Raw genomic sequence first — 26282 nt, 5'->3', positions numbered from 1 at the left:
TGACGTGACACGAGGTGACGTGACGCGAAACAAAAACGTGCCGTGGATGTTGTGTTGACTAAAACACGTCACAAGGCGAGCGTAATAATTTTTTATAACAGTTTAAGCGTAACTATATGTAGTTCATAGCGCCAATTCCGTATTTTATCACAAAAATATTTAAGTGTAACCTTTGAATCTTTTTAGCATTAAGTAAATTTGTTTTGTGAATATGTTTACTTTTTTTAGCAGCGAATAAAATTTGAGAGAAAGATGCGCGTTTCTGCACGACTTAAATAGATCAAGAACGGATGACGTGACACGAAGATGATGTGACGCGAAACAAAAACGTGCATGAATGTTGTGTTCACTAAGGGTGCGTTTCTTTGGGAAAATCCAAAATTGGATCATTGATCTCAGATCACACGGATACTTTGCTCCCAAAGAAACGAAGAATCCGAAAACGGATTTTTTGCCATGACAACCCCGTAAACACATTTCGCACAGAACATAAAATATCAGCACAAATTTATTTTTCGTCGAATGTATCCTAGCTAAAATAATTTAAGCATACAAAATCTTTACAAAAACCACACGTCGAAGTAGATCTCTTGAGCGTTAAGCACAATGTGGCGAGAGAAAGCATCTGAGAGCGAAAATGATTGCGAAATGATCAGTGCAAATTTCACTAGTGACAATTTCAAAAGGATACAACTTCCGTAGGCACACAGTGGCTGTTCTAGAAAATCTGTATCCCGTTTAAAATGATACTACATACCTATCTGAAGCTACCGTTTCCTTTTATCGTGAAATATTTTTGTATTTTGATCGAAATAACCGCCTAAAACTTTCTGTATGGCAGTGTTTACAAAGAGCGAACCTGTATTTTCACAGCATAGACCGCTGGGCCAAGGTACTTTTTTCGAATCCTTTCCCAAAGAAACGCACGGATCATGAATCCTAAAAATCCGGATTCAGATATGATCTGATGTATCCACTCGAAGTGTGGATTCTTCAGATCATTGATCCAAGATTAATCCATTTTCGGATATAGGTAAAGAAACGCAAAATCCGTTTTTGGATCAAGAATCCGGATTTGGATTTTTCCCAAAGAAACGCACCCTAAAACGCTTCTTTGAATGTTTTCTTACGTGAATGGGTCATTGATAGCCTATGCTCTGAGGCTTCGTTGAGCGAATTCTATTCTCTTTTATCACCAGAGGATAAGTGTAAGTGATCCTCTTTCGATTTGTTTTGTGAAATTCAATTTAGTTCCCTGAAAGAGAGAGACCCTGGAACGAGGTTGAAGAATAATTTGTTTCTGATTGACATGTGCTGAATGCGTTTAAAGGACCCTTCTGTCAGCACGTTTCTCGTTTAATGCATGAATTAATTGCGGTTTTATATCGGAATGGAGTGAGTGAGTGAGTCCATGAGTGAAATAAATCGTCATTTTTAATACCTCATTACCATTCGGTAAAAAGGGAAAACATGTAGATGTCATACTGCAATCCTTTAGTGTCTACTAAATTAGTCAGGCTACTCATCGTTGTTTTCTCTATGGGAGAAATAGACATTCTATTATGGGAGAAATAGACCGCGTGAGCTTTGTTCAGCTTTGTGCGTGTTGTAATTTGAGCGTCATGGCGACCTTTGCGTTACGTCGAAATTATAAGGATTTGTATGGAAAAAACGATTCTCACTTTAGTTCAAAAATGCGAATGAGTTTTCAATAAAAAAAACCCATACCTGAACTTCTCTATCATTTAACTTGTCTCCTATGTGGTTTTTGGAGCGCTTTAGCGCGATTTCACTGAGTTTTAGTTCATAAAAGAACGCTGATCGTATGTTAATTAATGGGCAGTAAGGAGGGAGGATGCGCACCCTACCTTGTGGTGCTTCACATGCGCACCCTACCTTGTGGTGCTTCACATGCGCACCCTACCTTGTGGTGCTTCACATGCGCACCCTACCTTGTGGTGCTTCACATGCCATATCATCGAATATAAAATCATTTTGAATTGTAAATCTTTAATTTTCACCCATGGCCTTTGTTACAAAGGAGCCAGCAGATTTTGGTTTTTGGCCTCCCAATTGTCCAGTTACCGAACTAATGCGGTCTTTGCTCCTTTATAAAGTTCTTAATCTACTGTAGTACTATGCGTTTGTTATTTGCTTGTGGTTGCGTATTAAAATCGATTTCTCAAACTCATTAATAATTTACTAAGTTAAAACAAAGAAAATCATAACCGTGAAGGAGGTTTGGATACCCGGGCTTCATTAGCACTAACCTGAAATCATACCCTCCCTCCCTACTACTGCTGCGGGGGAAGGAGGGCATGCATGATACATTTGCTTGTCGAAAGTCATGTAAAAAAAACAGATTCTGGTTTTTTGTCTGATTGGTCGAGAAACAATACTCAATAAAGCGGTGTGGACTGATTGGTTGTCGTATTTCAACGAGACTTCCGGTCAGAAGCTGGTAATGGCAAAGAAGAGTCACGTTTACTGCGAGGACGAGTTCTTTTCTACGTTAGCTGAAGCCCTAACAGATTTCAAGTGTAACTGTCTGAAGGCAGAACAAATAGAGTGAGCGACAATGCGTAATAATTTTGGTTCTATGAAGATGTTTTTGTTGTTCTTCGAAAACAATATTCCAGAGGTGTTGGAATGTTTACAAAAGCGACCGATCCTATCTGCCGTAAAACAGCTCTTGTCGGTGAATTCCTTTTTTTGTGTGTGTAAGCTGAAATAAAGGGACGGCATCCAGTACAACTGATAAATATATGTTCGCAAGCGCCATCTCACCTTGCTACTTAAAGCATTTTTATCTCAACACGGCGAAGTTTAAACACAGGCTGTACATATGTACAATTTTTCTCCGGACGTTTTTCGCGCCTTGTGGAAATCCGAGTCTCGAATTTGCCGCCAACTTCTAGTTTATTTAAATTAGGGGGCGGCTGGCGGCCGGTTAAATAAATGTATCAGGCGTTCTTTTTTCCTCTCGCTTTCGTAAAAAGAAAAAAGAACGCCTGATCGCAGGTTACATTAGCACAGATTTTTACGATTTTATTTTTCCATTTTTATACTCCGTAGTTTTTGTTTCGATTGAGAATCAAACAAGAGCGATAGTGTTTCATCGGCTATCCAAACACTCGTGTTTGATATATTACTTCCGGTATATATTCGGGGTCTAGCGCTTACTTCATAAAACCCACCAGCCCATCCACTCACACGACTACAGCTACTAAATTATCCAAAGATTGCATTACATAGATTGTTTTACATTCTAGGATGCTAAACATCAGGAATTTATGGATAGAACTGCTGACCGAGTCAAGACTGAGGTATAAGAGCGCAGTGTTTCTATACCGTATTTACTCGAATAAGCGCCGCATTTGGGACAAAAAAGTTAATAAGCGCCGCATCTGGACTGCAGGGAATCGAGGAATTCCGTTAAACTAAAATAAGGCACTACAAAGCAACACTTAAACAGACTTGGAAATTCTTTTTTTATTAAAAGCGATGTTTTGCAGTTCAAAGTAATTGTTTTCCCGCTTGCATATCAGTTTTTCTGTCCAACATTCTTACAATACGTAGTTCTTTAAATGTTGTGGAGCCCGTGAATTTTCCAGGTCAGCTAGCGCTACTTCGCTCTTCAGCATGAGACGAATAATGACAATCAAGAGATGCTATTTTCAATTACTGTAAAAGATAAAATTATTTGTGGCGTCCAAATTTTAAATAAGCGCCGCCCTTGAATAAGCGCCGCACTTGAGGCGCAAAACTGAAATTTAATAAGCGCCGCGGCGCTTATTCGAGTAAATACGGTCAGAAGCTTCTGATACGGTATATACGTTCACACTTTTAGTAAAATTCTTAGTGTAGTGCTTGCTGTAAGCTTACATTTTTGGCACAACTGAACCGCTGATCAACACTTTACATGTTGTGAGCTTTACTGACTGGTACATTCTGCCCGTTTTAGCTTCCAAGGTCGTTGTTGGTCAGTATACAGGAAGAAGCGTATCCCATTATACTAAGAACAGCCCAAGGTATGAAAAAACCTAATGAAATTATTTAAGATAAAACTTACAGAAAATAATCAGGCCAAACCATTATTTAAATGAAAGCGCGACATTTGAGGTACTCTGCCGCTTTTCTATTGAACTTGTTGCTTACGATTTTTGTTTTTATTTTCCAGCTTACAGATCTCAGTTAGGAGCGAAACACAAGGTGACAGTACAAGCTTCTGACCGACTAGCAGATCTGATCCGTGACCTCAAAACTCCTTACTAAACCTACTCATAAAAATGTAGTGTCAGGAGTTATTTAATAGAATGCATATTCAGTAGTTTTTGATCAAGTACGGCAAGAAACATTAAATCCTTTTTTTTTAAGAAACTGAAAATTGATATTAATGTACTCCAAGACTTGACCATGAAGACAGTACAGTGTAACAATTAAACCATTGTTTAAAAGATTCGTTATCTTGAGGTAACAGCGCCTTTGCCGATAAATGTTAAACACCAAACCCGAACAGCGGCCTGGCGGCAGGTAATCGAGTCCAGATTTAGAAAGAACAAAAACAAAAAACAAAAACAACCGTCTACAAACTGTGCTTTCCACATTTGTCACGAATTTAAAAGGTTCCGTTCGTTCGTCGTTGTATCGTTGTTATTTTGAGCGCTATTATTTTCCGGCAAACAGTAAACTTCAGCTTGCTGTGATACTGTTCCCTTTTTTTCGAGTATTAACCAAATTCACAGAAAAACGGAACGAACGTGAATCTACATGTACATGTACAAATAAAAGCCGGCAAAAGTGGGATTTTTGCCGACGTTTCTTGACCGATATCACCGTCAGTTGATATAATATTAACAGTCATCTTCTTTTGATTTCTTTGTCCGATGAGGCCGCTCTTCAGTTTCCTCAAACAACTCATTGAATGTGGATATAGTTGTAAAGTCCTTTTTATCCATATCTGTTAGCGCTGCGTTGCCAGGTCGTACACTAACAGCAGTTGTATATCCTGCTTCAAATGCAGCTCTTGCTTCTGTGTAAAACAAACCAATCAGAGCGTTAACATCTAAAAATACCGACAGTCAAAACATTGTAACGGTCGTTTCTAGTTTGTCGCTATATACTAACTCGCCTTGTTGTGTCGTTGAAAGGAGTCAATTGGAGCCAACAAAATGAGTTCAGTGGCAATAAGTTATTAACGACCCTTGCACATCTACCCGTTTTTGTTTCGTAACGGAACTTTTTCTTTGCTGATAAGTTGGTTGGTCCACTCGTGTCCGGCGAAAAAAAAAACTCTTTATAGGGGAGATTTTTGAAAACGTCCTTTTTCGTGTGGACGGTAAAAACGGAACTTCTCGAAAACGATGTCGCTACTTGCGGTCTTTTCTGGTATATGCACATGCTTTGTCAGCGGTCAGTATTTGCATTTTCTAATTGTTTTAGTTTTTTTTTTTTTTCGTGTAGGCGGGCGAAAACGATTCGAAGACGCCACGTGTGGACGCGAGTTTTTTTGGAAACAGAGGGAAAATCATTTTGAAACAAAAACGGATACGTGCAGCCGGGGCCTGGTTAGGTAGATAGGTAGCCTCACGCGCAGTCGTCTTCAGGGGCGATCCTTTTGCACTCCTCCCCAAGATCCCTCCTAAAACGACATGGTACTCCAAGTATTTTGCCAGCTTACTTTTACGTTCGCCGGTATGCATTTATACTCCTGGATGAAAAGAAGCACTGTGAGAGGGAATTGTCTTGCCCAATAACATAACGAAATTACCACCATTCTCTTCCCCAGAACCGCTTGTCCCTCTTAGCCGACGAAGCCTGTGCACGAGAAACAAGTGGTTCTTGGGACAGTGTCCCTCGCAGCCGCTTTTACTGTCGGAGCGTTGCGTGGCGACACTAAAAACGGCTGCAAGGGAGACTAGGGGGCACATGATTTGATTGGCTAGATATCAAACGAGAGTTTAAAACGGTGGATTTGATTGGCTTGATTTAAAACTCCTTTTTTAAAATCTAGCCAATCAAATCGTGTGTCCCCGGAGCCACTTGTTTCTCGTGCACAGGCTTCGCCGGCTAAGAGGGACAAGTGGCTCTGGGGTCAAGAATGAATGACCACAGGCTGCCTGAGCTGTGCAATGCGCCAAGACGGACATTAGATATGAGAGTATGTTGCATAGTGTAGTAACAGGTAGTCCAGTCCCTGAACTCTCTTTCCACGCGCCCTTTATAGGAGCTGAACCCAGGCGCGCGAAGAGAGAGTTTCTCTCTTCGCGCGCCTGGGTTCAACCCCTATAAAGGGCGCGTGGAAAGAGAGTTCAGGGACTGGACTAAGTAACAAGACGTACTATACCTGGCACGAAATTGGATAGAAAATTTTGGTGGAGTTTTTTCTGTATCTCGACTAGCTCGACTTCCTTTACATTAAGTTATTCTGTACGTTATTAGTCCTCTTTTAGTAACATTCCAGTTGATCTGTAAGTACTCAACTATACTCGATTCACTCTCAACCACAATAAAGTCTATTAGACCATCAAAACTCTTCTCATTATCTTGATTGAACCCTACCACATGATAAAAGGTTTTCTCAACTCTACGCAACTACTAACATCACATCTTTACTCTTATCATCTCGAGTAAACTTTCTACTCTTATCTCTCAAGTCAAATATACCACATAACAACTTTTCTCAACTCGACTCAACTCTACTACACCATTACAACTTTTTTCAACTCGACGCAATACGTGAATACCCAACTGTTGTATCCTACTCAGCTGGACACCACTTGAATCTACTTTACTATTATGTACTCTACTCCCGCATCTACGTACATGTACGCTACTTGACTGAACTCATCTCTACTAGATTACACTCTGTTCAACTCTACTCTACTAACAATAATCTAGTCGTCTCTACTTTACGATTGTCGATTGGACTGGTCTCTACTCTCAACACTTCTTTATTCGTCTCCGCCACGCTACTGTACGTTTATATAAGCTTATGTGACTGTTCTCGTCTCTATTCCACTGGACTCAACTGTACTCTACTGTACTGTACTCTACTTTGCTCTACTCTACTATACTTGATTCGAGTCTACTATACTATTACGCTACTCTACTCCACTCTAATCTACTCTAGTATAATATACTTTATTCGAGTCTACTCTTCTGGACGCTGCTCTACTCGACTCAACTCCACTCTGCTATATTTGATTCGAGTTTACTCTACTGTAGGCTACTCGACTCAACTAAACTCGACTCGACTCTACTGGACTTGACTGACTTGAATCACCTCTACTCGACTCTACTCTACTCTATACTCTACTCTATACTCTACTCGACTCGACTCAGTCGACTCTACTCCACTTGACTTAACTCTACTCTTCTCGACTGTACTCTACTCGACTCGACTCAACTACGGCCCTACGTTTTCATTCTAAACTTTACGATTTACAGCACTACGTTTTAATTCTTAACTGTACACTTCTAGGGCCCTACGTTTTCATTCCAAACTTTACGCTTTTACGGCTCTACCTTTTCATTCTTAACTTTACACTTCTACGGCCCTACGTTTTCATTCTTGACTTTACACTTCTACGGCTCTACGTTTTCAATCATTCTAAACTTTACACTTCTACGGCCCTACGTCTTCATTCTAGACTTGACACTTCTAAAGGCCTAAGTTTTCATTCTAAACTTTACGCATTTACGGCCCTACGCGTTTTCATTCTAAACTTTACACTTCTACGGCGCTACGTTTTCATTCTAAACTTGACACTTCTAAAGCCCTAAGTTTTCAATCTAAACTTTACGCATTTATGGCCCTACGTTTTCATTCTTAACTTTACACTTCTACGGCTCTACTTTTTCATTCTAAACTTTACACTTTTACGGCTCTACGTTTTCATTCTAAACTTTACACTTTTACGGCCCTACGTTTTCATTCTTAACTTTACACTTCTACGGCCCTACGTCTTCATTCTAGACTTGACACTTCTAAAGCCCTACGTCTTCATTCTAGACTTAACACTTCTACGGCTCTACGTTTTCATTCTAAACTTTATACCTCTACGGCCCTAAGTTTTCATTCTAAACTTAACACTTCTACGGCCCTACGTCTTCATTCTAGACTTGACACTTTTAAAGCCCTAAGTTTTCATTCTAAACTATACGCATTTACGGCTCTACGTTTTTATTCTAGACTTAACACTTCTACGGCTCTACGTTTTCATTCTAAACTTTACACTTCCGCGGCCCTACGTTTTCATTCTAAACTTTACACTTTTTACGGCTCTACGTTTTCGTTCTAAACTTTACACTTTTACGGCCCTACGTTTTCATTCTAAACTTTACACTTCTACGGCTCTACGTTTTCATTCTAAACTTTACACTTCTACGGCTTTACGTTTTCATTCTAAACTTTAGTGCATTTCATTCTTAACTCTACACTTCTATGGCCCTACGTTTTAAGTCTTAACTTTACACTTTACACTTCTACGGCCCTACGCCGGTTTTCCTGCTAAACTTTACGCTTTTACGGCCCTACGAGTCGTGTCGAGTCGAGTCGAGATGGAGTAGAGTAGAGTGGTGTAGAGTACAGAAGTATAGAGTAGTGTCGAGTAGAGTAGAGTCGAGAAGAGTAGCGTATAGTAGGGTCGAGTAGAGTCGAGTCGAGTCGAGTCGAGGTGGAGTAGAGTAGTAGTTGAGTCGAGTCGAGTCGAGGTGGAGTAGAGTGGTGTAGTGTACAGTTGTATAGAGTAGAGTAGAGTCGAGTAGAGTCGAATCGAGTCGAGTAGAGTAGAGGTGAAGTAGAGTAGAGTGGTGTAGAGTACAGTAGTGTAACGTAGAGTGGAGTAGAGTAGAGTCGAGTCCAGCCCAGCCCAGTGGAGGAGGAGTCGAGTTGTGTCGAGTCGAGTCGAGTCGAGGTGGAGTATAGTAGTAGTTGAGTCGAGTCGAGTCGAGTCGAGGTGGAGTAGAGTGGTGTAGTGTACAGTTGTATAGAGTAGAGTCGAGTCGAGTAGAGTCGAATCGAGTCGAGTAGAGTAGAGGTGAAGTAGAGTAGAGTGGTGTAGACTACAGCAGTATAAAGTAGAGAAGAGTAGAATAGAGTAGAGTAGTGAAGTAAAGAATGTAGCGAAGAAGATTGTAGCGGAGATGAGTGGTGGTAATAGATTCTTATAATTCTCTCTGTAGACTAGTATTCCTATATCCCTTTTATATAGGCTTTGATTGGCCGGTCGAGTTAGTCGAGGCAGAAAAAACTCCACCAAAATATCGTATCCAATTTTGGGACACATTTGAGACGTACCACTAATGACGTCAGTAACAAAAAGAATTCTTGATGATTTCACGTCAACAGCCTCTGCAATTTTCTTGTAACTTCCTGATTCAGTTTTAGCTCCAACTGTGGTGTCAAAATGTCCATTTATATACTAAAAATAGAGTTAAAAAATGTTTTTAAAGACAGTCAATCTCACGGGATTATATGAATGCTGTGCGACAATTTTTGTATTTTTTTATATATTACATTTGGATAAATATACAACTTGTAAATACGCTAAGTTAAATAACTATTTAAATTAGTAATCGACATTAATTATTGCAGCTTATCACAAATTTATAAGAATTTATTTTTATTATTTCATGGCGAACCCGGCTGGAAACTAGCTCGTAAGCTAAAAGCACTGACCACCCTAAATAAAGGACTGATTGATTAATTTTTACGGTAAAGTTAACTTCCAGAAATTTGCAGTCTAGCTACCCAATGTGAGAGGGTATAAGAGGACACCACTCTTGTTTATTATAACTACTCCGCTAAAATCATTCAATTTCAAATGATCTGTATGGGCACCTCATGGTTTTGTTTGCGTATAAATTCTAATGTTTGCCCGTAACTTTTCAGGCCGGGTTTCAGTGAGTTTTTATCCTTTGGTGTCTCCACGGCTGAGTGTTGTCATTCTGTAATAATAGTGGAAACCCCAATTATTTTGTTATTACACTTGAAACAATAACTTTTTTTGTAACACAGCACATGTCAGGAGTGGTATCATGTTTATTGGTGTCTGCATTTAGCTGTCTTTTTATTACTAAGTGCAAACTGTGTTTATTCTCAAAAAAGAACAAAATAATGTGCTTTGATTGGATGGAGGTGTTTATGTTTCTAGAGAAACATTATTCTCTAAGGTCAGCAAAAAACAGTTTGTCTCTCTATATACAGAAAACTACCGTAATGATTCGATTTTGCGTCCTTCTTCCAATAAGCGCCCCCTTTGAATGTGTTTTTGTCGATAAGCGCCCCTATTCCAATAAGCGCCCCCATTCCAATAAGCCTCCCCATTGTTATAAGGTTCTCTTATTGTTAGTTACCGTAGATAAACTCATGAACATTCACTTTACCTTACATGAATATATTTACTGCTAAAATGAACAATTCTTTAAAAGTAACTGAACATTTAACAATTTGTTACTGTTACAGTTTTTGTTATTGTTAGTTATTTTAATATTTATTAAAGTTTTGTTTTGAACATTTGGTTGTTTCGCAAAAAATTAAATAAGCGCCCTGTCCCGAATAAGCGCCCTGTCTCAAATAAGCGCCCTCCCTTGAGGTGCCAAAAGTAAATAAGCGCCCTCCCTTGAGGTTCCAAAAGTAAATAAGCGCCCTCCCTTGAGGTGCCAAAAGTAAATAAGCGCCCTCCCTTGAGGTGCTAAAGGTAAATAAGCGCTCCAAGCGCTAAATCGAATCATTACGGTAGCAACACTGGTCAGTGAAGTTAGAGGGGACTAGAAAAAGCTATTAGCAACCATATCTAGTTCTTCTACAGTTCTGCTTGTGATATTTTTTTGGTTGTTAAAGGTAAAACCATGAAGCCTCTCCCAGATCCCATGGATGGAATAGCTAGGAAGAGCGAACTAAAGCTGTTAGGAGTTACAGTCAATGAAGATCCATGTAATTGGGACACCCAATTTGAGAATATGCTAAGCAAAGCGAGTTCCAGACTGTACATCCTTAGAGTTTGTAAATACTACAGCTACTCACAACAAGAGCTTACACTGCTGTTTGACAGCCTTATAATGTCACTTTTCACCTATGTGATTGAGGTGTGGGCTTGTGCCTAATATGGTAAATATCTCTCCCAAATCGATAGGTTTTGCAAGCAGGCTCTATGTTATGGTTATACAGTCGAAGCTCTCATAAGCGGACACCCTCGGGACGGGAAAAAAGTGTCCGCAACTGGAGCTGGCCGCTTACGAGAATGGTTCTTGTAAGCGGCCACTAGAGGTGTAGGGGATAGATGGCCGCTTACGGGAGCTTGCCCAGCTAACATAATGGTATGCAACTTAGTGGTGTTTCGAAATGTAACCGGACGTGGATGACGACAAAACAAACACTGAAATATGGTACTGTAATTACAGTAAAATCATTGTGACGAACGGCGATGTGAAGTTGATTGATTAATACAAGATACAGAGGTTTTTTATATGATTTTATTTGCGGTGTCCACTTACGGGAGCTTAAAAATAAAGAAAAAGTCTACGTCGTAATCTCGTAGTGTCCGCGGCCGCTTACGGGAATGTCCGCTTACGAGAATGTAAAAATACAGAGTTTGTATGGGAGTAAAAACGGGGTTTCCAACAAGGTGGCCGTAAGTAGAGCTGTCCGCTTATGAGAGTGTCCGTTAAGAGAGCTTCGACTGTACCAGAAAATATACACCCATAACTGAAGTAGATGAGCTTTTATGGGATAAGGTAACTACTGATAGTACTCATCTCATTCACGAACTGCACTGCTTTAACCCCAAGAGATCAAGGAGCCTTAGGAAAAGGGGACATCCTTACATTCTGCCACATGTCAGAACTGAATGTCATAAATGCTGTTTTGGGAACAGATGCCTTTTCAATTTTATTTTTAGTTATTGTTTTCCATAATTTTTGTAATAAATTGAATTAGTTTTTATAGCAATAAGTTAATATAAGAAATTGTAAGTCCAGATGTATGCTTCTGGGCATGTTTCTTTTACAAATAAATAAATAATTCTTCTTCTTAACTCCCAAGTCCAAATTGTAATATTTTCTTGAAACACTTTCACTGCACATAGTTCGAACGGGAAGCAACAGAGTTAAATTTGATTAAACCAACCTGTAATAAATCTCCAAATGTTGAATTACCAAACAGAAGCTTTTGAGCATCTACACTTCCAGATGAATAAATGTAGACTTTAATTTTTTCCGAAGCCCATTGTTTCAAAGCTGGGAGTATGTCATCAAACACCCTGCGATGTGTGGTAAATAAGTGTTAGATTTTTTAACAAGTTATATAGCTGCATGCTGCTGTAGAAATGCAAGGCACAAGGCCCTATGTTCCAGGGGAACAAAGAGGACACTATGATAACACTAATTTATGATCTCTTAGAAAGGGTGTTTGAGGGGTGGCTTGGGTGGAGGGGTGGCTTGGAACCCCCCAGGGACCCTACTTCTGGTTAGAAATGGAGTTACAACAATACACTGTATGTGGATCACATGTGTGGTCTTAATTCTCTTTGAACCATGATGGGCTTATTATTTTGGGGAGGACCTATATACTTGCACAATCCTAAAAAAACAATTATGCGAGCAGGGTACTTCCATTTACAGCTTTTAGTCAACAGGTACACATGTGGTTTTTCAGGATGTTTGAATACCGGGCTGAAGAAAAGAAATGTAACATTCACTCATTCCCAAACAATTCTTTTATTGTTGTTAAGTAATTTTTCAGAACTTTTATGGTTGTATTTGTTAAATGTCTTGTATGCCAGTGTAATCATTACATTATAGCACAAGTGAATAAATAAGGTACTGACCTCTTTTAAGAGTTGCTAAGTTGATGTAATAAAACAATACAGAGTCAAAACTTAATAAAGAACAATTGATGAAAATCGATCATCAAATTAATTTTTTGTGTCATTGATTGGTCATTGATTTCTAATTGGCATTGATTGTTATCACACCAGGATTAAAATCAAATTGCTGTGGTACATGAACACAACAAAAAGACCCAAAGGGATATTCCAATATGGGCATCTATGCCCGGGGGGGGGAAGGGGACTCCCATATGAAAGGGACAGGGATGCTCGCCATCTCGCTTAGGGGTATAAATTTCGGACTTTGGGTCTCGCTTAGGGTGTTCTGGGCAAAATGGCAATATTTTTAGCAGTCAGGTTCTCGTCTAGGGTTGCACATGAAGAAATATACAAAATTATATAAATTCTCCATTCAGATTTTTGGTATCTTTTTAGGGTCTAAAATAGCTTGAGCCTCGCCCAGATTGGTCTCTTTTAGGGGTTCTTTTCAAAATTTCCGTAGAGCATCTCCATCCCTTTAATATGGGAGTACCCCCCAGGCATCTATGTTGAGTTCCCGGGGCTCAAAATAATTTTTGGATACTAACCGGTCATGTTGACCGGCCAAATCAATTTTTTCTCGGTCATGTCTCGTTTTTGACCGGTCAAAATATTGAGTATTGACTTTGAAGCAATAGCCTATTCTGCCAAAAATTTCGGCTTTTCACCTCATAAGGTAAAACACTCGCTGTTAAAGAGTACAAGGCTTAAGCTTAAATGTTTTGATCGCTAAAAGTGTCATTTTATAAGAAAGAAATCGTTTCAGACTTCACTCAAACTTTGAAGATTGGGTGCTTGTGCTATTTGGATTTGAGTCACTGCAAAGTAACAGACTCGTTGTTCATCGAGCTTCCTATAAGATGCCCTCTTTTAAAATTTGTGACTGCAAGCTGCTATGATATTTCATGATTTTACTGTAAAATTTCTAGCAATACTGCGAATGAATTTTTTTTTGTGTTATTTATTTGAAAGCCGTGTATGTGACCGGTCAAAATGACCGCCGAACCAAAATTTTGTCCGGACAAATCGTCATTTTGGCTGGACACTGTCCGTTGACCGGCCGTTATTTTGAGCCCTGAGTTCCAAGAGTAAAAGTGGAGTTATCGGGGTAAATTTTTGATCAGGGGAAACAAAATTAGTTCGAGTTAGTTGGAAATTTGAGTTATCCAAGTATGATTTAACTGAGTAAAAATGACTGAGGTGGGGTCAAAGTGGGGTTAATTCCAAGAGAAATGGGACTGAGTGTGAGTTAGAGAGGAGGAGGGGGGGGGGGGTTGAGTTATCCAAGTTTGAGTTAACGGGTTCTACTGTATACTACTTACTCTCCCTTTATCTTTCCATCACAAAATGCCTCTTTCCAAATGTGACCCTGAAGTTGTTTCAAGGCAGTTGTTTTACGATCAGAGCTCATTTGCCAGATGACATTTTCAACAACAGCATTAATGATAATCTCTTTACTAAAAAAGAAAACAAATGTTAATATATATTTTTTTGTGTGAGCTACACCACCCCAATATCTTACAATACTGTACAGCTAAATGTTTTCATTTTGCCTGGATCAGAGGAGCCAGGTCATTAACCGTTTAACGGTGGTGCTAAACTACAGTTTCTTACACCTTAAGTGACTAAAACTAGAATTGACATAATATATATCTAACCACAATATCCCAGGTATAAGCCCTGGCCTGGACTTATTCAACTTATACAATTACAACAGGTGCAAGTAAACTGTTAGGGGAACCCCTGGTGGAACTGTGGGAGAAGATATTCTTCTGGTCAACTTATGCTACTTCAATAAAGCCTTGCCTTATGCACCACAGGGCACAAAGAGGATTGAGACTAAAAAACAATTATTCACCAAAGTAGAGGTGAATAGTAGGGGATATTTAAAATATCTACCACATTCACCAACACTGATATAATTTTCAGAGGTGAATATAACAATCAGGTATTGTGATTGGTTGAGAGACTCAGCTTATGACACTATAATCACCCCACAAGAGGTGATTATGACATTCAATACTTGGTCATGCAGGCAAGCAAACATGGCAGCATTTGCTAAATGAAATTTCCGTTCATTATATTGCCTAAGTTAAAAAAAGACAAGTGTAAATTCTGATTCACAATAATATTTGCTATAAACTGGTTTACACATATGCAAGTGAGCACTTGGTGTGTTTTCTGTCGTTATTTTGCAGTTATTTGATTAAGCACCCTGGGTGCTTATTAAATTTTTTGACCTTGAGAATGGGCACTTACAGTAAAACCTGCGAGTAAGAACCTGCATTTTCAAATTAAAGTTTAGGCTAAAGGCTAAGAGGTTCTTATAAGAGGGTGTCTTACAGGCAAATTTTAGCCTAACAGGTTCTTAAAAATCAGATTCTTACTCATGGGTTTTACTGTAGTCAATGTGGGCCCACTATTTTCTACAGTCAGTTATTTGTTCCCTACTGAATTCAGCTGGCGATATAATGTATACTTAACTACCTGGCTTCAGTATTGTTTTGAGATAAACTATCTTCTTCAGGAATCAATACAACACCTTCCATATCTTTATCCTCATTTGCCTTTAACAGGAATAAAAAAAATGTCAAAGCCAGTTTGTATTTTACAGTCATAGAATATGACTGCAAATTTTGAGAACACATAACATTTTTGCAACACACCTGCAACCACAAGGGAGTGTTTTGTACAAGTGTCCTTAGACATATAAATATACCAGGCAGTAATAGTGATTGGCTTTCACCTCTTCATTATATATCATCAGCTTTATGAACTCAATGTACATGAAACAAAAAACACAGTTTTCTATGTTTTATACTTTAATAACACAAAGCTTTTTAAGCCAAACAAATTATTTGCAGAATCCAAACTATTTCTTTGTTATTTTTTGTTTAATTGACATTACATAACATACATTTTAAATTAACATTGGCATTCCTTAAGCCATCTGCAAACAGACTCCAGACTATATTTATTATAATATATTATTATATGGTTGTGTCTCACATGGACTGGGAACTACTGAAGTATTGACGACAGTCTTGATTTTGCCATCCAGAATAGCTGTCATCAAGACCAGTTACAATTTGGGTGAAAAGGTTCTAAACAAAAATACAAAAACATTGAAATGTTTTTTTTCTAAAAGTAGCAAGTGGAGGGGGAAAAGCTTGACAAGAAAAAAATTATAAGTAGATAATAACAACAATTAAGGGACAGGGAGCCCACATCACAATTAGTGGTTTTCAGTGGGGCCCTGCATTAAGCATTAAGTATTGAATAATTTTTTGACCCTGTTCCGTCCGCAGCTGTCACAAGAGAAATATTCAAAATATTGGAATTCGAAATCCCTGACAAAGGTTTGCTCTTTAATACTTAGCGACTCTTCTGGCCAAATTTCGTTACAATCCGCCAACTCTACATACCCTATTAATTCATTCAAAGATATGGTATTCTTGCGAGAAACAATAACAAGTTTTTCACTTTTTGAAGATTTGTAAACATGTTACGCTCTTTTGTCAAACATCATATGACGCCAGCCAATGAAATGACGGCACCCCTACCGTTTACAGCAAGCAAAATGATCTTTGCAGGAATTCAAAGGCAAAAAAGAGTGTGACAGTCAAGTTCGTTCCCCTTTTCTAGTTTCAGTGTGCGAGAGAAATGGTAAAACCAAGTCAAATATGCAGGGGAAGGGTACAGAAAATTTAGTGGCAATGGGTAGGTTCATTTGTTCGAAAGATCCCTTGTCACTGTCGGCCAACATTCAGCTTTGTTTTCTTCTTAGGTCCTGGCTTCGGTTTTTTTTGCTGTCCACGGACTTTGTACTATATTTGTAACTTGTTTCACAACCCAAGGCTGTGCTCTAGCGATGCCCGGTTGCCAGGCGACTAGGGCCTGTTTACAAGCAGGTAGGGTCCCTAGGTGCTAGGGTTACCCTAGCAAGAGGGTTAGAAGATAGCCCGGGTTTACAAGCAAAATTCGCAGGTAGGGTAACCCTACTTACCCGGGTCAACTTACACCGATTACGCTTCAGTTAACCTTGTAAAATTTTGTTGTTAGAAACTGTTACTCGAAAATGATTCCGTTTCAGTGCAAAAATACGACAAATTGTGAATGAACACGATGTTTCTTGGTCACAATTCGCTGTTTTTGTCGGTATTTTTTAAACATATTTAGCTTTTTGGAGCCAAAATAAAGTTGTCCCAGGTAGGTGAGTTATCCTCCCCCCATTATTTTTTTTTTTTTTTGGCGTTTTGCCCCCCCCCTATGGGGCGGCAAAAAAAAATTATTCCCAAAAAAAATTAAACCTTCTTCTCAATTTTAGTCGCCAGGCTGGCGACTTTGTTTCCAATTTAGTCGCCAGCTCCAAAATTTTAGTCCCAGAGCGTTCACAAGGCACTTGGAGGGTTGATCCCTAGCAGCTAGGGTAACCCAAGTAGCACTCAGCTAGGGTAACCCTAGCGCCTTGTAAACACGTCGATGAAAAAAAGAAGAAATGTGGGAGCGCTAGGGTAACCCTATGTGCTAGGGTTACCCGCCTGCTTGTAAACAGGCCCTAACATTTGGTCTCTGGCGACCGAAAAATAAAACTGCTCGCCCGGCCGGGCACCCGGCCCTCTTGTTCGCCGTTCCACACTGTAGTATAGCAGGAGATTGATTGTAAAATTATGTTTTTGGCTGATTGATAATGTTATTTGTGGGAAAATAGGCTTCCGCACATTACAAAGTCAAATTTACGCTTGCCAGCGCTGTCAAGTTCGTTCCACATGATTTAACACAAGCTTGACTTTGCACGTGACAAAATGCACGAACATTAAAAAAATATGTGTTGAAATCTTGAGTTTTTTCCTTGAGATGATTTAGTTTTCATTTATTTTGGTATATTAATAGTTTTCGTTAGTGCAGTGCGTTGGTGTTAACATAAAATGAAATTCTTCGTATATGCAAATTTCTGCCTCTTCGGCTTCGTCTGCAGATGTTTACATACATAGGAATAGCGACAACTTGTTGCACTCTAAATCTTGATAAAATGTAATTATCATTTAGCTTAAATCGAATTTATTTGTTTTTAGACTCGTTCTGGTAATCTCAAACGATAATTCTTAACGACGTTAGGATTTAGGAGATATTTACGTTACTTTTAAAGGATTTTCTTGATGTATCACAAGTTTGTCAAAATGCAGTGGCCGTTAAAAATAGTAACAAACAACTCTGCCGTGTGTGAAATTATTACCTTTGGTGAATTGCAAAAAATAAATAAATATAAGATTGTTTGCAGTTTCATGAATTTCTGCAAGTTTAAATCAATCCGTTTCTTAATCAAATCGAATGGATTAGTATAGATTATCATTCAAACGGTGGTTCTCTCAGCCTGACCGTCGAAAGAATAGAAACTCAACCTAATTAAATGTTCTTTCTTAAATTCTTGTGACGTTCTTAACTTTTTTTGAGCTCTCGACAAATTAACCGCTGAAACAAGAAAAGCTTGCAATTAATTGTTTAAGCCTTAACTTCTCTGGCGTCCTTTTATGAAAGTAGATAAAGTAAGGAATTTTGGCGAAAAGGACGAAATTTTCCCATTTTGGTGCGAAAATTTTCAATGGGTGTCCGTATGACAGCATACAGGAATTCGCACTTTTTCGACTCACAAAGCTGCTATATTTGCTGAGTGGAATAATTATTCTATGAATCCGAAATGTTGTGTTTATTTTTTTGCAAGAGAGACTAAGCAAGATAAGAGGGCAGTAATGCATTAACCTGTCACTTGTTTAAGGTTATACCATAATGTGATCGTTGGAAATAAAACTTATTGTGGCTTTAAAACAACCTTCTCTTACAAACTCTCTGTATTAACATTGATGTAATGTTGTGTTACTGACAAAGTCAAAGTTGTTCATTGACAAGAAGCAACAAATATATATTTAATAGTGTGTGCTGTTAAATATAATCAACAAGAAATCTTAATTGGTTTTATGATTTAAATTCATTGGTTAATTAGTTATTAACTTATTAAACCATGATAATATTAATAAACTAATTATTAATTGAATAATTAATAATTTGAATAATTAATTAGTTTGGGCGACCAACCTGAAGGGCTGGGCACCCTACCTGGCAGGGTTGGGAGCCTGAAGGGCTCCCAGAAAATTTCCTTAGAGCACAGCCTTGCAACCTCAATAAGGTCAGTAATGAGAAATGAAAGGCGAGAAATAATACATGTTCAAAAAATTCAGTTTAATTTTTTAAAAAAAAAATCATTTAATAAAAAATTCTCAGTAGTTATCTCTCAGCTGTTCACAATTAAGTCTCCTGAACAAAGCCGTCATTTGGGATCCACAATTATACATTACTTACTATTGTACCTGTCTTTTTAAAGCCATTACATCCTCTTTACACTGAACAGTCTCCCAGGTTCTTTCCAAAAATCCCTGTACATTGTCCTTGGCATATGGAAATAGTACATCCTAAGAAAAAATTAACTTTGGAGTTGACAACTGCCATTCAAATCAATTTAGCTAGCAGTAAATAGTAAACAGTCCAAGCTAAATTTAAGATGACTCTGCAGTTATTCCAGCTACACTTGTTCGTGACAATTTTTGGGTTCTAACTATTTCGGCTTTGAAGTAATGGCTAGAAAAATTTGAGAGTAATAACACAATGGAATTCTATTTAAATGGAATATTTCTATAAAATGAGCCCAACTTTTTATGACTTTCTTGCATAAAATCTCTGGAAATGTTTTCTCTTTCTCTTATTACTGTATGTTACAGCTTGCAGCCATCATATACCAATGCTAATAAATAGTCAAGATGAATGACCGAAAGGATAAGGGGGACTGGGCACTAGTAGTTTCAATGACGTTTATCACAAAATTAATCTGCCTGTATGACCTTAAAAAATTTCAGAATTGTGAGTCAGTAAGACAGGTTTTTCGCAAAATAGGAAAATGCGATATTTTGCCTGTTTTAAAAATACATATACAGTGGAACCCCGATATAACGATATGCCAAGGGAGCAGTAAAATAATATCGTTATATCGAAGAATCGTTATATCGAAACTCCGGATATTTAACTATATGGCCGCAAAATAAACGAAAATATCGTTATATCAGGGTAAACCTAACAAGTACTTTTTACTGCATATAAGAGGAGGATAAAGAGAATAATTTTGATAAGAAGGCTTAGAACACAGTATCATTTTCGTATATCAATGTACAGAGTTGTTTTTAGAAACATAAGAGATGACTCGATTACTGTAATGTTATTGCATTAAATTCGATGTTTTGCAAATATAAAATGTGACGGTGTACTAATAATACTAGTAGTAATCAGAGATTAGGGGAGTGCGTTCGACCTATAGGTGAAATAGACCCAAGGTAATCAGGCAGTGGCAAAAAAACCGACATGGTCGGCCTACAAGTAGTATGCCTTATGTCAAAGTTAGTTTCCATGCTTATACCTCACTTAACGCGAGGAGGATAAGTGTGGAAAGACTGTGTGACGAGCCAAAAGAACATAGAATGAACGAAATATTATTTACGCAAAAAAAATTATTTATTTCACTTGACCTGTTATTGTTTGGCACTAACGAGATTTAAACTTCTACAAACTTCTGGAAATAGTTTTACTTCGATTTAAAATTCCACAAAGTACTTAAAAATACAGACAATTCACACAGTAATCCACTACACGCATATTACATTCACACAACGATTTCCTCGTCAAAACGTCTAGTGTTTCTAGGAATAACGGTATATCACAAATTCAAAGAAGTGATAAAACAATTTCGATCCGTCTTATACCCACTCTCAGTGCATTTAATTCTAACAATTTGTAGTTTTGTGCAACATAATTGCAGGAAAATACGCTGGTTTACCTGCGAACGAACTCCGTACGAAACTACGCATTGACTTACTCGATTTCCACTCTTTTTATGACGTGCGGTGGCTAAAGACAACTCTGCTACCTTGGATGATAACTTTCTAATGTTCTCCATGGCCTTTTTGGGCAAAATTACAATTTTGGAAACACATTTTTAACCCTTTTTTTCCAACATAATAATGTTTCTAAGCTCCACTTGGGACGCCATCAACGCCATCTTGTTTTGCATAAAATCGAGGCCATCTTTCTTGTTTACCATTATTTTACAAAGACGTACTCGATGCATGGCAGAGGATTGTGGCTCATACTCCCTTAAGCAAAAACGATGTGGAAAATGAGGTTATTTGGAACAACCGATTTATTACAATTGCGGGAAAATCTGTATTTTTTAGGCCGTGGTATGAAGCCGGAGTTAAATACATAAAAGATTTGATTTCTGAGAACGGAAATTTATTGACGTTTAACGAGTTCAAGTGTATATTCGGTATAAAAACACACTTCTTGCAGTATTTAGGGCTTTTAAATGCTATCCCCTTGAGCTGGAAAGAGTTGCTCAAGGGTACCTACGGGGAAACCGAAAATAACGACTGCAAAGATAAGATTACTAATATACAAAGTATTTCAAACAAGACGCTAAGACAAATACTAACAAAAAAAGTTTTTGAGAAACCCACCTCACGGGGCAAGCTTGATAATGCAGGTTTTTCTGCTGAGCAAATTGCACATATTTATGAACTTCCATTTAAGCTAACTCTCGACGTCAGAATGTCAGTTTTTCAATTTAAGATCAACCATAACATTCTGTACACAAAAAAGTAGACTTTTTAGAGACAAGTTAGCAGAAAACGACAAATGTTACCTTTGCAATGGCAGACAAACACTGACGCATCTCTTTGTTGAATGTGATTCAAGTAAAGTTTTTTGGACTAAGTTTACTTCTTGGTGGAATTCGAAAAATAATCCGCAGATTCACCTCCAACAACGCGATATTCTATTTGCTCTTCATCCTGAAAAGCAGTCTTTTTGGGGTATTAATTTTTGTTTGCTTGTGGCCAGACAGTACATCTATTTTGCCGCGAAAAATGAAGACCCTTTCTGTTTCACTGCCTTTCTTAAGTTTTTGAAAAACAAGCTCGGGATAGACAAACAGAAGATTCGAGACCTAGTTACTTTATAGTTTATTTTACCTACTTTATCTTTTTTTTTTTTTTTTTTTTTTTTTTTTTTTTTTTTTTTTTTTTTTTTTTTTTTTTTTTTTTTATTTTTTAAAAAAAAAAAAAAAAAAAACCCCCCCCCCCCAAGGGGGCCCCCGCCCTCCAAAAAAAAAAAAAAAAAAAAAAAAAAAAAAAAAAACCGCCTCCTCGCTAACCAAACATTATATCGGGAGGATTTTACATTGTTCCTAATTCTCATTGTTATATTGGGAATGTCGTTATATCGAAGATCGTTATATCGGGGTTCCACTGTAGCTCAAAATCTGTGCATTTTATCAGGACATATCTAATCGATATTTTCAATATTCCATAAAAATGGATCGTAATAGATACCAATCAAATAGATTAGTAATAGTAATTGGACTGAGTGGAGTACAATTCAGGGAGTAATCGGGTGAGTCATTTCGAAATCGGCCTCGCGCTGCGCGCTCGGCCGATTTGAAATTACGAGCACGATTACTCTCTGAATTGTACGACACGAGGTCCAATTACTAATTAATCGTGTCAATAACAAAATTCGAGGTTAGGAAGTCTTTAGGAACCTTTTCTGTGAGGAAAAGTCAAAGGTAAATTCAGTTGGCTGCACAAAAAGTAAGAAAACAGGAAGAAAAAACCCATTCAAATGCATATGATTGACGCGCGGATGGCGTAGGTGTCCAATTACAGGTATCCAATTTAAGTTGCTCAAATTGGATACCTCAAATTGGACACCCACGTGATCGCACGCCAATTACGCACAAATAGGCGCGCGCAGAACCAATCAAAATCGAGAATTTTGTTATAGATACGATTAATATCGGAAATTGATAGAAATTGATCGATCGGGTTTTTTTTATTATCGATTTTGATCAACTTTTGTAAATGGCTATCAAGTTGATCGACGGTTATTGAAATATAAAAATATAGATAAGCACTTGGTGTTAAGCTGCGTCACCCCTGCTTTCCCATGAATGCACCTTATCAAGTTCCCCCAAAGAATTTTCTCGTTCAAAAACAACACTTTGTCAATTTCAGCAGCTTTCTGTCATGTTGAATTTAAGCACTGACTTAGGACATAAGATATCTCAGATACTTCTTTGATTCTTGAATGTAAATATGTTTTTGTTGTGTCGTACGTCGCTTGCCAATAATCAATGTACAGCGAGGGACTTGTCCTGAATTCAAATTTGTTAAAATGCTGCCTGTAGACCTTCGTAGAGGTAACTGGTTAGTCTTTGACAGGCACGGCGGAGCCGGGGGCTGGGGGGCTTTAGCCCCTCAGAATTTCCGAAAAAATAAAGACTTACTAAGAGAAAAGTCTTTTAAGCCCCCCCACCCACTTCAAGTCACTAGTCACCCCCCCCCCCCCCCACTTGGAAAATTGCTCCGCCGTCCCTGTTTGAAATAGCTGAAGATACAACGCACACACTGGTACGCGGCTTTTGGTCTTCAAAGTCGATTCGAATGTAAGCTGTAAGTTTTGACGTTCCCGTTTTCACCACTTTTAGTTCAAGAGAAAGATGTATGGCTCTTAATCAACTAATTAATCGACAAATACTAATCGATTAGCTTTCTGATCGTCCATTTCCATCGATCAGATATTTACGGTCACTTCGTTCCACATCAAAATGTTTCAAAGAATTGTAAGATTGCTTTACTTTTAAAATGACGAAAATGATAAGAAAATCTTTTTGCTCGATGAAAACGTAAAGAAGAACTCCCTGCTCGTTTTTTTTTTTTTCTGTAATGTGTACGGTGGGGCTTGAAATGCGTCGGCTGCACAGGTAATTTGCCTGACGAATCACACATTTAATTCTTGCGTTTGGTTCGGCACAGTTGTAGAATCATACGAATTATTCTTTATGATTCTCCACAATAGTAGAATATGTCATTGTATTCGGAAATAATTTTGTTGTGTGTAGAATCAAACACTAACGATCTAGTGTATTTCACAGGTCTGTGGAATCAAGCGGGAATCACACGTATTATTACTTATCATTCTCCGCAAAAGAAGAATACATCGCCATTGTATTCGGAAAATAATAATTGTGTATCCTGTAAAATAGTTAAAATAAATCCAGTTGTATCCCAATAATTCGAACCTTCCGCTATCTCGAATCTTTTCAATTCCCCTCCAGGTCATTTTCCTACTACGTTTAACCATCGATAACTTTATCTTCCGTATACCGGTAATTCCAACCTTCTCGATTTCCTCTGAAGGCTTGAATTGTCTGTAGAATCAAGCGGGATGACAAAATCGACCAGCTGCAGTTTTACAGAGAATATATTTCGCCATCAAAACAATTAAAAGATGTTACCCAAGAACGCATGGCTACAGAAGCGAGGCACTTACCACTTGACTGTGCGGCTACACAGTTGTTTGAGTCTTTATATAAACTACAGTAGCTACTAAACATGCAAACAGTAATGTAAATAAAGTGTGGAATACTTCGCGAAACAGAGCGAAAGCTGCTGCATGCCTATACATTCTAATTTTTTTCAACCTACCGCATGCATTTGACTTTCCAATGAATTATATGCCTGATTCTTCAGGTGGTTTGTCAAATGAATATTTATTCCAATGCTCGATTCGACAGATAAATGTTTGATTCTATTAAAGGAAGACAATCCGCCCAATGCTGCTTGTCGGCAGCGTTTGCGCGACGAAAGTCAGCAGTGGAAAGCTCCTCTTATTACTAGTCGCACTTTACCCCCATATATCAATAAAATAATCAGAACTCCTTCGCCGGTCCTTAGTCTGTTACCTTCACTGTCTACCTGCACTTCGTGTCCACAATACTTACATCAGGAAATGGAGCCAGCACTGCAGTAATCCGTAAAATGCGGTAATTTTCATTCGTGCCTCCGAGACCGGGAAATATTAAAATGCGATGGCTTCAACTAAATCAGTGACTTATTACACAGGTATGTAGAATCAAACAACAGGCTAAAATATCTCTATTTAATACAATTATTCTTCGAGGCAATCCTTTGCGGAATCACACAATTTATTTCCTAAGTTTACAACCATGCGTAGAATTGTTTGGATTTGATTCAGCCAAATTGTGTACGCAATATCATTCACGCAACTGATAGAAGGGTACCTTTACGCACCTATTAATGCTCAGAGGAAATATCTGATTTGTTTATATGCACGCATGCTCAGTGATGACATGGACAGCATAGATGGTACCACAAGTGTTGCAGGTTTGTAGTCCTTATAACTCACCGGAACTTCACTGTTAACCATCGAAGATTAATGGATGTTCCAGACGAGTACACTACTCAGGAGACCTATGCCCACTGCTGCAGCTTATGCGGAACAGTGGCTCGCTCAAAGCAGGGGTAACTTTTTACATAACATACTTACCTACTTTGTGACTGATAACTCAGCAAAAAAAGCCACGAAGTGTTTTTTTTAAAATAAACATAAACTTATGCAATATTCTCCAAAATTTCGGGTTTTGATTCAATAATAATGGCTATTTGGTTCTTCGAATTCACCGTATGATTCTACACGAGATTTCATGTTTTCCGCACATGATTCTTCACATTGTTTCTCAAAAACGTTTGATTCCTCGCATGAACAAAATAATAATTCCACAAATGAACATTTGATTCTTCGAATATGCCGCATTCAAGCGCTTGATTCTTCAGCTGATTTCTGTGAAATCATACGCGTTTGATTCAACAGTGGATATTGAAACAACTGTAGAATCAATTGTGGAATACATCGATTGATTCATCAGGCAAATTACCTGTGCTGATGACTTAGTTCACCTAAGTTTGAAAGTGTTCCAGCGTAAATGTTTCCTTACTTAAGAAAAGACGTCTGATTTTTTTTGTTTTTCTGTTTTGATCGATGAAGATAGAAGCATTTAATTGCGGATGTAGATGGGTCAAACCTAATTCACCGAACGCGAACATAAACAAACTTCACACTACGAAACGTGCGCACAAATTTCCAGCACGGAAAATAACGAGGTAAAGTGGAGCATTCTCGCTAGTTTGACATTTTTCTCTAACTATTTCTAACTAAATATTTTTTTCTGACATGATCTGACTATATTGTGTGAAACGAACTGACTATTTTGTGGAACAACCTGACATGGAACAAAGTGACCGGATACCCTTGATTTTATATTGGGCAGGTGACCACAACTATATAATCTTATGTACCTTGACGAAAGAAATCGGAGTTGTTGTCCCTTCGATATCAAGTAAAACAGCATCGTAATCAAACTCATCTCTGATCAAACGTTTCTCTACTTTCTCGCCCGAAGTCATCGTTGACGAGACCGCCATTTTGAAAACTCGTCTCCGAGAAGACCCTGGA

The 26282-nt window shown here is 38.2% G+C and overlaps 2 protein-coding genes across 2 annotated transcripts in view; one reads left to right on the top strand and one right to left on the bottom strand.

The window, feature by feature from the left end:
* Positions 1 to 4320, top strand: part of LOC144637242 (uncharacterized) — a 13190-nt gene extending 8870 nt beyond the window's left edge. Inside the window, exons 6-8 of the mRNA XM_078496372.1 lie at positions 3273 to 3326; positions 3965 to 4031; positions 4181 to 4320. Of these exons, the coding sequence (XP_078352498.1) occupies positions 3273 to 3326; positions 3965 to 4031; positions 4181 to 4275 (216 nt within the window). The 3' untranslated portion in view covers positions 4276 to 4320. The remainder of the gene's footprint in view (positions 1 to 3272; positions 3327 to 3964; positions 4032 to 4180) is intronic.
* Positions 3468 to 26282, bottom strand: LOC144637249 (enolase-phosphatase E1-like). Its single transcript, XM_078496380.1, has 7 exons — positions 26126 to 26282; positions 19235 to 19336; positions 15357 to 15436; positions 14192 to 14326; positions 12131 to 12263; positions 9302 to 9425; positions 3468 to 5032 (listed from the first exon to the last, which is right to left on the bottom strand). The coding sequence occupies exons 1-7, from the start codon at positions 26249 to 26251 to the stop codon at positions 4854 to 4856; spliced, it is 879 nt and encodes a 292-aa protein (XP_078352506.1). The 5' UTR covers positions 26252 to 26282; the 3' UTR covers positions 3468 to 4853.

The sequence above is a fragment of the Oculina patagonica genome, chromosome 13, assembly GCF_052425735.1.
Source record: "Oculina patagonica isolate OP01 chromosome 13, crgOcupat, whole genome shotgun sequence".
Lineage (NCBI taxonomy): Eukaryota > Metazoa > Cnidaria > Anthozoa > Scleractinia > Oculinidae > Oculina > Oculina patagonica.
The sequence above is the reverse complement of the archived record's forward strand: the minus strand, read 5'-3'. Positions and strand labels throughout refer to the sequence as shown.

Bases quoted from the DNA above. Each gene is read 5' to 3' on its own strand.
- LOC144637249 (XM_078496380.1), bottom strand. From the start codon at position 26,251: ATGGCGGTCTCGTCAACGATGACTTCGGGCGAGAAAGTAGAGAAACGT. The intron at 19,337-26,125 runs GTACATAAGATT...ATTTTTTCTTAG, and splicing joins CTCCGATTTCTTTCGTCAAG to GATGTACTATTTCCATATGC. The intron at 14,327-15,356 runs GTAGTTAAGTAT...TTTCTTTTTTAG, and splicing joins CAAAACAATACTGAAGCCAG to TAAAGAGATTATCATTAATG.